Source organism: Pleurodeles waltl, chromosome 11 (assembly GCF_031143425.1).
Source record: "Pleurodeles waltl isolate 20211129_DDA chromosome 11, aPleWal1.hap1.20221129, whole genome shotgun sequence".
Lineage (NCBI taxonomy): Eukaryota > Metazoa > Chordata > Amphibia > Caudata > Salamandridae > Pleurodeles > Pleurodeles waltl.
This window is the reverse complement of record NC_090450.1, coordinates 477,610,942-477,623,333: the sequence shown is the minus strand read 5'-3', so window position 1 is coordinate 477,623,333 and position 12,392 is coordinate 477,610,942. Positions and strand designations below refer to the sequence as shown.

At 45.4% G+C, this 12,392-nt stretch overlaps 1 protein-coding gene across 13 annotated transcripts in view; it reads right to left on the bottom strand.

The window, feature by feature from the left end:
- AGFG1 (ArfGAP with FG repeats 1) overlaps positions 1-12,392 on the bottom strand; it is a 328,958-nt gene that overhangs the window by 223,524 nt on the left and 93,042 nt on the right. For 9 of the 13 annotated variants that reach the window (XM_069213848.1, XM_069213840.1, XM_069213837.1 and 6 more), the window contains exon 6: positions 8,900-9,019. The exons of the other annotated variants lie outside the window; for them this stretch is intronic. In XM_069213848.1, the coding sequence (XP_069069949.1) occupies positions 8,900-9,019 (120 nt within the window). The remainder of the gene's footprint in view (positions 1-8,899; positions 9,020-12,392) is intronic. 13 annotated transcript variants of the gene reach the window in all.

Here is a 12,392-nt window from a genome sequence, read left to right as displayed (position 1 = left end):
AATTTTTGATTGCTTGGGAGGCTGCTATGGGGGGGTGTGATCTATCCGTATCTATATGTGGAACGCAGTTCATATCCCCGCCCCAGATACATGTAGAGGATAGGTCGTTTGAGAAGTGTGAGATTGTTTTGTGTAGGAATTCACTTTGTCCGACGTTCGGGACGTACAGTCCGTTCAGTGTTACTGGTTCCCCATCTAAGTGGCCTGTTAAATGTATGTATCTGCCCTCTATGTCAAAAACGCCGCGCCGCACAGTGTACGGGACCCCCGGGGCTATCCATATCAAAACCCCTCTTGCGTATGATGAATTTCCCGACCCGTGGACCTGCCCGCCCCACTTTCTTTCCAACCAGGGAATATCTACAGGGGTAATGTGCGTTTCTTGGAGAATGGCTATATGAATATTGTGACGCTTTAGGTGCGCGTGTATCCTATTGCGCTTTCTTATGCCCGCCATACCCTTAACATTCCACGTCATTATATTATATGTTGGTTCCTTTTTTGTCATGTTAAGTTAGGTTGTTGCACACCTATTTTTTTGTACAGTTGGGTCGATCCCGTGACGCGTCCAGAGACTGCTGTTAGTCTAGTGCGCGCCGCCCACCCACGTCTCCCCTCCGCCACCAGCGCCCGCCCGCCAGCCCCCCCAGTCCTACAAAACAACATTATCAAAAGAGAATAATAAAAATGAGAGCAAAAGAAATAATAGGCAAAAGGATATTTCGGGTAAAGCCCGGAGATAAACATAATGGCACAACTGGTGCCTAAACTGCAAACTGCGAAGTTAAGTTCCATTCGGGAGTGACTTGGTTGTCGGAGAGCGTGGTTTTGGTATAGCCGGGCGGGAACCGACCCGTCTCCAGGATAATTTTGTCCCTGCTCGGTCCAAATTGTAAGTACAACCGCTTTGGTTACCCTGTTAGTCCCAGTCAAGGAAGCTAGCGGCCAGATCCCATCCCAAAGAAACCACCAAGCACCGCTCTAGGCCGCATAAGGGCGGGAGGTCGCGTGTCCCAACGCCGGACTCATGTCTGTGGCGCAGTTCATATTCCCTCACGAGGTCTAGAGATCATCCGCAACGCGCGGTGTAAGGTCAGGGCCGGCCAGTAGGAAGGAGGAGGATGCACTTGATTCCCCTCCTGGGGATCCGCTGTCTGTAGCATCTGTGTCACTTCGGGTTTTGGATTGTGGTCGAGTGAAGGAGCTAGTTTCCCTTAATATTTGAGCTTGCTCTGATTCCATTTGCGATTTCGTTGGGCGCAATGTGGTCTTGCTTTGTTTTTTTTTCCTCCTGGAGCTGGGTGTTATCCAGTCCTCAGTTGTTGTCTTTTCCGTTGGCGGGCTGATCAAACCTTTGGCGTGAATCCAAGTCCATGCATCCTCTGGGGTAGGGAATATGAGCGTTTTCTCATCTATGGTGATACGCAGGCGGGCTGGGAACATGAGAGAATAAGTTATATTATTTTGTCGCAAGATTTGTTTGATCTTTACAAAGGTTGCTCTTCTACGTTGTACTTCCAGCGTATAGTCCGGGTATGCAGATATGTTATTATTTTCCAAGCTGATTTGACTGGAAGATCTAAAGTGTTGAAGAACAGAATCTCTGTCTCTGTGGTTAAGAAATCTAGCTATCATGGGTCGGGGTGGCGCTCCAGGCCGAGGGGGTCTGCCCGGTATTCTGTGGGCTCTTTCTATCATTGGTGATTTTGTGGCATCCTGAGTTTTCATTATTTCTTTCAGCCAGTTTTCTAAGAAATCCTCGGCTTTGGGTAGTTCCAATCGTTCTGGGATGCCAATGAATCTGATATTGTTACGTCTTGAGCGCCCCTCTGCTTCTTCAGCTCGGCGTTGTAGCTGTGCCAACTCAGTTTCCATCTGTTTGAATTTGCTTTTCATGTCTTTCATTTCCGGGTGAACCGTTTCTAGCGACAGTTCAGCATTATGCACTCTGTCAGACAGTTTGCGGTGGTCAGCTCGGAGTAGGGAGACCTCCAGCACTGCGGCATCAATTTTCCCTTCTAGCGAAGTTTTGGTTTCCATAATTGCCTGCATAATTTTATCAAATTGCTGGGAGTGTGCGCGTAGCGTCTCGCTCAGTTGAAGTTGCGTTGCCTTTTGCATGTCCAGTTGGCCCATGGAGGGGGGGGTTTCTCCCTCCGCAGAAGTCCCTGTTTTGGAATGCTTAGGCTTGACCATTGTGACCACTATGCGACCGGGGAGAATTATGCCGTATGAAATCAGCTATGTGTACTGGTGGGGCGAAGCAGAGCCATGCACGTCAAAGTGGGTGATTTTAGCGTTATCAGTGGTCCAGGCGTGGTTGCTTATTTTCAGGGATATTAGGAGTTAGTATGTTAATTTGTTGACTGAGGCCCTCCTCGTTGCAAGGCAGAGAGCTGAATGCCACTGGCCTGGTACAGGTGCGTTGGGTTTTTCACTTATTTGCTTGTGGCTTGATACTTTGGTGACCCAACGTGGTTGTTTTATGTGCGTTTAATTTATTCTGTGCCAGCGCTTTTTCATTCTTTTTTTTTTTTTTTTTTTCTCTTTTTTATTTCTTTTTTTCCTTTATTCTGATTTTATTGGCTCCTCCTCTCTTTTTTATTTATGTATTTTTATTTTATTTTTTGTAAATTTTTTCCTTCTTCCTTTCTTTCCCACTCCTCCGCCTCTGCTTCCCACTGTTTTATCTTCTGTGCTGGGTGCTGGTGCTTGAGGGTCGTTGTCGCTGGCCCAGTGCCCTGCACGGGAGGAGAGGCCGAAGGTCCCCTCAGCCGGTCCGGTACACTCCACCAAAGGCACGCCGGGGCCCCCACTCCACCCGAGCACGCGTCCGCCGGCCGCCTCCACAGATCAAGGGCGGAGTGCCAGGGTGAGCCAGACGCCCGTTCCTGGCGCCGACACGTCCAAGGCCCGACCCCGCAAGGAAACACCGCCCAGTGCTCTCGCCGCAGCGTCACCGCACGACGCTGCTACCAGTTCTTGGTAGGGGGGCCACGTGGAGCTGTAGGGATGCTAAGCCATATCAGGGGGGGCTCGCTCACTGCCGCGCGCCCCCGTGTTTCTTGTTGCTCCGATGGAGCGCGGCCGAACCGGAAGCCGCGGCGTCCCCCAGGCCGCGCCCCAGCCAGCAGGCCCGCTCCCAGGGCCCACCGCAGTCCAGGCCCAACAGCCCTCGACCCCCCCGGCGATCCCACGGGGAAGCCGAACGGGGCGACCCGACCGCCGTGCCCACGTCTCGCCGGCCGCGGGAGGGCCGCCTCACCTCCCGATCCACAGCACCAGGCGCGTCTTGCTTCCTCGAATCCAGCAGTTGATCACGGGGCCATCCGCAGCTACTTCTGTGTCCTTGAGGGCTGCCCCCGGCACTGGGGGGGTAGCCTCAGCATTTTATGGCCGACCGGGAACCAGGGACCAGGATATTCGGCAAGAAGGAGGGCCGCGAGCGGAGCTCTTTTCTCAAGCGTCCGCTCCGGCCGCCATCTTGGCCACGCCCCCCAGGTGAGTAATATGAATAGTCCCTAGAGTGTGGGTTAAGTGTTCTCCAGCTATCTATTAATTGACAGTGTTGTTGCCATTCTGTGAACAGATTCGCAGTTTTCAGCGATTGGGATTGTGACACTGGAGGGTGCGATCTATCCAGAGTGTTGCTAGCAATGCAGTTAAAGTCCCCCCCCCCCCCAATTATATTTATGCCTGCCAAAAGAGGACCTATTTCTAGTGACAATCTGTCGAGGAATTTACCTTGGTCATGGTTTGGAGCGTATACGCCTCCTATTGTCACTTCTATTCCACCTAGCCTTCCACTAATCATCACATATCTTCCCTCTTTATCAATGACCTTGTGGAGTATTTGAAAAGGAACCCCGGGACGGATCCAAGAGGCCTTCTGGTGGGACTGTGTCTTTGAGCCAATTTTCTAGGAATGTTTCCATGTTTGCTGCTGAGAATTCCACACCCTCCGGTATTCCGATTAGTCTCAGGTTGCTCCTGCGGGAGCGGTTTTCCGCATCCTCAGCTCTAACTTCCAGTGTTTTGATTCAGAACATTATCTGGGATGTCTCTATGGTCATTGTCTTTTGTGTGGACGTCACCATATTTAATGTTTTTTCTGTGGCCCCACTCTTTCTGAAAGTTTTCGATGGTCGTCTCGCAGCAGTGATAAGTCCACCGTTAGATTGTCTATTTTCTGTTCAAGAACTTCGCGAGATTCCCTTATGGCTTGTAGGACTGTATCCAGGGTTGTTTCTTGTTGGGTTGATACACTCTGGGAGGCCGAATTGTCTGGGCATCTTGTCTATCGCTAGTTCTTCTTGGTCTTGACCATCACGTTTTTTGGGCTTGCCCATTTTGTTAGTTTTATTGTAGGTTGGTAGAGGCAAAGGAGTCTATTTGCAGCAGTTTGGGATATAGGCGTCCAAGTACTGTCGAACTGCTGACCTTGGGTAAGTTGCTACTTTACGTCAGGTAGTGGATCGATGATTAGGGTTTTAAGCAGGGAGGTTAGTTCTCCATGAAACTTTCATTGCGAGGGGGCCACCCGCTGGGGCGCCAGCGGACAAGGTAAGTTGCTGTTGGTACGCAATTTTCTGCCTATGCTCCTGGTTCGACAGGGGTGATTAGGCCGGCGCGTGGCTGGTTCGGCTTATGCTTATGTTTCTAATTCTAATACTGGGGCACAGTCGCTTCCGTGGGGTCTAAAAAATAGTGTCTCTGGGGTGGTCCCCCGGAGGGGTAGTTTATGCTTCTGGTTAGTGATTGGATCAGTGGTTACTCACTGCGCTGGGGTTAGTTGAATGCCCATCTTGACCCCCCGTTTTCATTGCCATCCCTCCGATCTCCGGGGGGGGCGGTCGTTCGGGTTCTCAACCTCCAGTCAGCGACCCCGCTCTTAATTGCGGGTGGACCCCGCCTGCATTCGCTAAGCAGGTCCTCGTCATGGTCGCGATCCCCCAGCCGCGTCGGGTGGTTGGTCCCAAGTGGGAGCCACCGTCCCCAGGTGCGCGGCGTCTCTGAACCAGCTGTCTGCAGCGTGCCCCCGCTGCCCTGGTGTCTTTTCCGCCTTGGATTTTCGGACCGCCGGGCTCCGTGCCCTCACCTGATACGTTCATGCTGCTGCTCCTCGCCTCCCGCTCAGTGTGGCCGAAGGGGTCGCAGCTCCCTCTCCGCTTCAGTTTGAGGTATCGTGCTGTCGAGATCGTGTCTCCGAGTCGGAGAGCTTTGTTATTTCAACTAAGCGGGACCTGTTTCCCCACACGGCCACCATCTTGGTTTTCGGGAGTTCCGGAGCTCGTTCGTATTTTCTTCTTTCTTGACCGGTCGGGGGTGAAGCCACTGCTTCGGGTTCTGCTCAGGGGTTCGCTGATATTGAGACCGCCTTTGATTGAGTTATCTGGGCTTATTTATGGCTAGGTTTCGTTCGGGTCTCATTCTCGGCCCCGGAGAGCCGCTCTACACGTGCAGCTTCATCGGCTGCTGGCCATGCCCCCCCTACACCCATCACCATTATGCAAAACTAAATGGTGCTGGGCATGCTAACTGCCATTGAAGGTCGGGTATGTGCCAAAACAGGGTCTCCCTGTTGTACATTCATCCCAGGAAATGACGAAGAAAATGGAATACTGACCAAGGCTATTCAAGCCCTACATACTTTAAAGGACATCATGACGGGGAGCAGAAGGCCCCCAGTGATTGGTTTTCTGTCTGGTTCTCGTGGCTACCATCCAGGCTATCAGGCCTGTTAAAAGCCTTAGTACCAATAATAATAATATTAATAATTGTATTATTATGATGCTGCTTCCAAACAATATTGCAATGCTGCCAGAAAGGAGCAATAAAAATAGCCACTCTAGGAATGAACAACACAGAATAATCCCCAAGTTTCAGTACATTGACAGACACAAGGCATTGGCAGAGGAAGAAGACAAACTATTCCAAGAAACTCTGGTTATCTAGAGTTATCAGAACACCCCCAGTCTCAGGGAGTGCAAGGTGGGTGACATACATCCAAAGGATGTCACTTGTGTGTGAAAGTGTCTAAGAAAGAAATCCCATGGCTAGCAGATGCACTTGTGACTTGTAACGTGTGCATCAGCTATCGTATTCAATGCTTGTTGAAATGCATAAATATTGGACGCAGTCAGATGGTCTTTGAGACTCTCCCTCGTCAGTGACTTAAGCCAGGAGACCTCTTGGGGCTGGACCTACCTGGCCCCAGGAAGTATACCCCGTTGCTACCCCTCTGGTTATCAGCGCACATACAGGTAAGCAGATACCAGCGTGGATTTATTAACAGTTATGACAATCAGAGTGCAGCGTGAGATTGCATGATGAGGAATACAGACATCTGTTGCAGAGCTGTGTGTGTGTGGTGTGTTCATTCGCATGCTCCTGGTCTGGGAGGATGCTACACCTGCTTTGCAAATCTTGCAAAGTGGAATGTTTCTAAGCAGAATAGCAGTAGTCAATTTATCCCTGGTAGAATGAGAGGAAGGATTAGTCAAAAGTGGTCAACTGCTGTTTCACAGTAAATGGAAAACAAAAAACTTTGTCTTTCTGTGGAATATTTAATTGCAGGAAACTCTGTGTGTATAGTTCCATATTGATGATGATTCACAAGGAGCTGATTGGTTTAACCACTCTCTTTACACTTAAGATGTAAAGTGCCATTTCCTTTGGAATTGAGGGATTCTGGACAGGAAAGAAAAGCAAAAATCATTTTAGATAGGTAAGAAAGGTAAGTACTATGAAAGAGTAATTGAGCTTTTAGGAAGATAATGCCTGAATGGCAATGAACTGTTTGGCAAATGGGTTAGTGAAATCAGTTTGAAACATTCAGGCATTTTACCAACTAAGAAAGCAATGTTCCAAGGCAAATGAGGTAGATCTGATTTGAGCACCAACTCAAAGAGGGGACCTGTACCTTAAAATAACTGCGTGCCACAGGAGAGTGTCCATTTTGGAGTATAATGCTTCTTTATACCCACTAGGAAATCCCTGATCATTAACACAGTTAAGAATGATGTCTGAAAAGGAAATTTTTTTGCACACTGTATTAGCAGTTAAAAGTGATCTCAACTCCAGAGTAAGACAGACTTAGACCGAGAAGGAAGAAAACAGCACAGTGTCTTTGCATGTGTATGTGCGGGTGACCTTGCTGATAGACAAAATCACCTCAATTTAACCAGGAATCTCCAGTTTGACTCACAAAGGCAGACGAGTTTCAGGATAACCACAAACTCTATAAATGATTTCAATTTAAATGAGTAATACTACTATGTATTTCACTGGCATATCTTGAAAATCCTTCAAGGTCCCTGCCAAAGTGGAGCATATTGAATATTCATAATTTAAATGCATGTATTTAAGTTTTTTTGTTTAAAGTCTCTTGGATTACACCATGAGATTAATAGGAAGGAAAACTCAAAAGGTCATATTGCAGGTGTTTTAGAGTTAGATAGTCCTGTACAGAGATAAATTATATGGTTAAGAAGCTAAAAGAGAAGAAGGATCTGGTTGTCACGTACCACACTGTCAACATGGAAATAAAACAGATGTTCACTTTAGCCGTCACCCTCATCATAATGTTTATGAATGTGTGAATCATTAAAGAACAGTGTATGAGATAGATGAGAAAACACAAATTTCGTAAGATAGGTATATTGAGTTGTACTCCACTGACAAATAATGGGCAAGTAGTCGTACTGCTTTGGAGTGGTTTCCTGGCATGAGCAACGGTAAGTCCTGACATCTTTAAAAAAATCCTAGAACTTTAAAAATGCCTAATGATTACATATGAAACCTAATATTGTTTTCTTTGGTAATGAAAATACAAGATTGTACAAGGTAATTTGCCATGATTCTAAACATGATTCTGTTAGGAAACAGCTAAAATGAGATGTAGTGAAACAGCCATGACAGACAAACAAAACAATGACATATAAATATGGTACTCAGAGATTAAAGAATTCACAACTTGTCAAACAGTTAGGGGGCAACATATTTGGCTGCAGGCTAAATCAAAGATCAGCTTGATTCAGGTTTTGCCCAAGATTATGAAGTGCAAGTTGGCTCCCTAGTTTTACCACTTTAAGTCAAAGTTTTAAGCAAATTCTATCACAGAAGATCCATGGCGATAAGGGGAATTCATCAAGAACACGACAGTAAAATACAGCTTATAACAATTTTAATTTGTCGGAAACTGGCTTGAGTATTAGACGCAGAAAAGCAAACTGATCTATTGAAACAAATGGATTTAAATGTGAAATGTTATTAAATGTGTAACTTTTCAACAAATCACCAAAGCCATGAACATAAAAATGCACTTGAAGTTATTCACAAAGCATCTCACAGAAGTGACACTTAATGGATGAGGAGCATTATTAGAGCTAGACATGGAGGGTATTCATATCACTCAGCTCTGAAAAACAGAGGGCTAATAGACAGCACAACTGCAATGAACTGCCAATAATAGTATCTTCTTTGACGAATATTCAACACGAATATGAGCATAAGAAAAACTAAACTTGTACAGTAAAAGATAAAATATGACAACAGCTCTGAGTAAAACAAAGGAGTAATAAAGTACGAGAAAGTTACTCACTAAACAGTTTTTTACACATTAGTTAGTAACTCAGATTTTTCAAACAATTCCTTGTAATTACCTAGTGTCAAGTAAAAGTAAATTAGAAACACACTTATCAATAAAATATTTAAGCAGTCCAGTTAAGGTAGACAGTCTGCCAAAAATATAATTGGATAAGTTTCCTATAAGGTTTCCCCAGAGCATTACGCTTTGGATTTTACCAGTAATCAATTGATAGTGGTAAATTTATTGGAATAATTAAAATGAACTTTTTTTTTTTTGCTCATTAAGATTACAACACTCAAGCAATTCTACCTGTATTTGGGGGCTGAATAGTGGTGTGACTTGCTGTGGGGAAACCTCCAAAATTACTCGAACCACTAGACTGTCCGAATGCTTCAAAGTTTGCAAAATCTGCATTTGCAGAATTTTGAGCTGTAAATCATAAAGGAACAATAAAGGTTACTGGATTTAAAGAAATACATGCAAACAAAAAAAAGATGAATTTCAACAATGAATGACAACAGCTTACAATGGTTATCTAATAACAGTAATTGCTGAATGAAATGACTTAAATGTTTGGAAATTCAGAACAAAATTATTTAACAGCTTGGTCATTTACAAGTCCAGTGGTTACATGTTTTATGTTTCCAAGGCTTTATCAGACTTTTCATGTTCTCATGTAGGAAGGGTGAATTTGTAATAGTCTTTCATAGAAACACTAATCTTATCGCTACAATATTCCTACACTTCCATATCAATTACCTTAATCCCTGACATAGATATAACCAAGTAAGAGGGGAGAGGTAAGGTGTGAATCAGTGTTCATGCCTATTTATCTACTGAATCAAGATGGGCTATTACATTAATTTCATGTAAGACCAAAAAATAATTCATTTTCAACCCTGGCGGACTAAAGCAAGGAATAGTTAATGATGTGGTTCTAATCCTAAAGAGCAATGCTTCTACAAAAGTAAAAAATAAAAATAAAAATAATACATAACCTTCACTCATGACTGATACTTTTAGACCCACTTTTTGTATCTGTCATCTCAAGAAGGAGAACTTGGTTTTTAAACTGCCATTAATGTATGCAATTCCTTGCAAGGGGGAGTGGATAACTCACAGACGCCACCCTTGTGCTGTAAGCTAAAGCTTCTCATTTCTAATTGTTCTTCAAGATGAAGTATTTTCAATAATGGGGAACAGGATCTCAGGCCACTGAAAAATATTTACGACCAAACCGTTTTTAATGTACACATACAAAGGAAACACTATTTTATAAATCAAACAAAATATACAGAGACTGAAAAAGCAACTAAATGCTATCCTATTGTAGCTTTCCCCCCCGATCAAACAACCGTGCCTTACATCTAATTTCTTCTTTAAGCACCAAAAGAGACAAAGATTGAAATAAAGATGGGGAAATTGGATAATCACTTGAGACAACCAGGACTGAGAAGCACAATTATGGCCAAGAATTTTTTACTTCATCAAAGCAGCTTTATTAAAATTAACACCACTAAAACAGAGTGAATGCCATACACCCAACAAAGGGTAAAAGAAATTAAGCTTACCTATCGGAACATAGTTTCAAAGACATTCTGCACTACCACAGAATCCATTTAGAAATAACAGTCAATGCAACACTTTTGTGAAGTGTAGCCTTGTGTGGGAGTATGAAACGTAATGGGAATGTTCAATATCAAAGCCGAAGCTGTTTCTTTTCCCAAACCACAAAGCTGTGTCTTTGTCAATTTGATAACAGAAACATATTCAAGAAAACGTCTATCTGTTTACAGCTTACCAAGATACATATGCCCTTGCACTCACAGTGGTGTAATATGCAACATTGCTTTAAAAATCCAGCATTTGCAGTCACTAAATAGAGTCTCACCTGCTTAACATAGTAGGTATGATATGACTATATTACTCGAGCTGCAGAATTAACAAGGAACAGATGAGGACAGATGAGTTGTATGATTTAAGTGGAAATCTGACATTACCTAATGGGGTAGAAATGGTGAGCATGAGGGGCAAGAGCATCTATATGATGATAGATCATAATAATTACAAAAAGCCTGAATCTGAATCACTCTTGGAGCAGAATTTTATCAGCTGGGAAAGGTGTTGTCCATAATGTATGTTTCATGTCTTTTTTTTCCACAGTACATCAAGCACACAAAAGTTGATGGGAGGAAAGCTTGCAATTTGTCAAACCACTGGCAATCGTTCAGGGTAACAACTCAACCCATTGTTCTTCTGCTCAGCATTCCACCTCAGTTTGGACCCAGCCATATGCAAATATCCCTCAGCCTTGCTCCAATAGGAACAGTCAAGCCTGAAATGCCAGGACAGGCCCTCAATGAACCAGAAACAAGCAACCTAGGACCAGTTTAGCCCTGATAACGGCTCATCAGCCAGGTATATCATAGTTCTAGTGGCACTGTGACCACGGGACGCAGATCTGGGTGTTCCTTTGTCACTTATGGTGGTACATTGAAACACACAAAAGGTGATGGGAGGAGTGCTTGCAATGTGACTAACCACTGGCAATTGTTTGGTGTAGCATCCCAAACCATTGTTCTTTTGTACACCATGACACCACAGTTTGGACTTAGCCAAAAGCAAATCACCTTGGACCTTACTAGTCGCCAGACCAGTCCAGCCCGACCAGACAGGCCAGGTCCTCAACGAACACAAGCAACATAGGATCAGTTTTGCGCTGATAAGGGCTCATCAGGCAGGTATACCTTGGTTCCAGTGGCATCACCTTGTATGTGTTTGATGTACTGCCCAATGTGGCAAGGATACGCCCAGATGTTGGTCCCATGAATACTGTGCTCCCACTCTTAGGTGTTAAGACTGTGCCCGTCCCTAGTAGGCCCGACACCCTGGAACACCTTTACATGACCCAATGGCAGCAAGCAATCCTGAGACGATCAGGGCACTCTTTCACGAGCTCCAGTCTCCTGCTCAGAGGGTCCACAACCTTTTGCGGTCTTACCCTAAAGACGTGTAAACCTCTTTAGTCATTGGATGGTCCATGTCTGTGTCAGACAACCTCGCCCAGCTCCTGCAACGATCAGTAAGTCTTTCTCCTGGCCTTTTCTGAATGACAAGCCAAATGAACCCCCCTAACTCATGCTGGCATCACCAATCCTGGTGACATGGGGGTGTTGCCGACTCAGCCTTCACACAGGCACAGATATTGTCCTCAATGGTCCACTTCCTAGTGACCTGGAGGTTGCTGATCGTGGTTCCTAAATCGGCAACAGCCTGCACTTCATTGTGGCATTTCACCTGGCCACATGGGGGTCAACAACTCTGGTGCTCACACGGGCGACCACACTTCAGTGGCACCCTTCCCCGAGACATGGAGACCAGAGACTTTGGAATGATCTGACAGGCAGCCTGCACTCCTGTGGCTGTCCCGCCCAGACATATTACACTTCACTCACTAGAATCCACTCGCCAGGACCCCCACTGGGCATCACCCCCTCCAGGTGCCCTGTTCATCCTCTACTGGTCTTGGCAGGAGGGCAGAAGGTAGAAGCCCCAGGCTCTGGGCAAGTGGTCTAGGTGATGGCCCCTCACCCTGCAAGCAGTTTGGTCCTTAGTCCCGATTCCAGCAGCTAGAAGTTTTTGCAATCTTTCTTCTGATGAACAGTGCAGTTGAACAACTTGTGAGCCCCGTACTCCCAACATTATAGTCCAGCTCTAGACACAAATGTGATGTAAAGTCCAATCTTTTGATATTCGGGTAACGATTTCAGCTCCTTAGAAGTCCTCTCTTTTTTGAACCGCC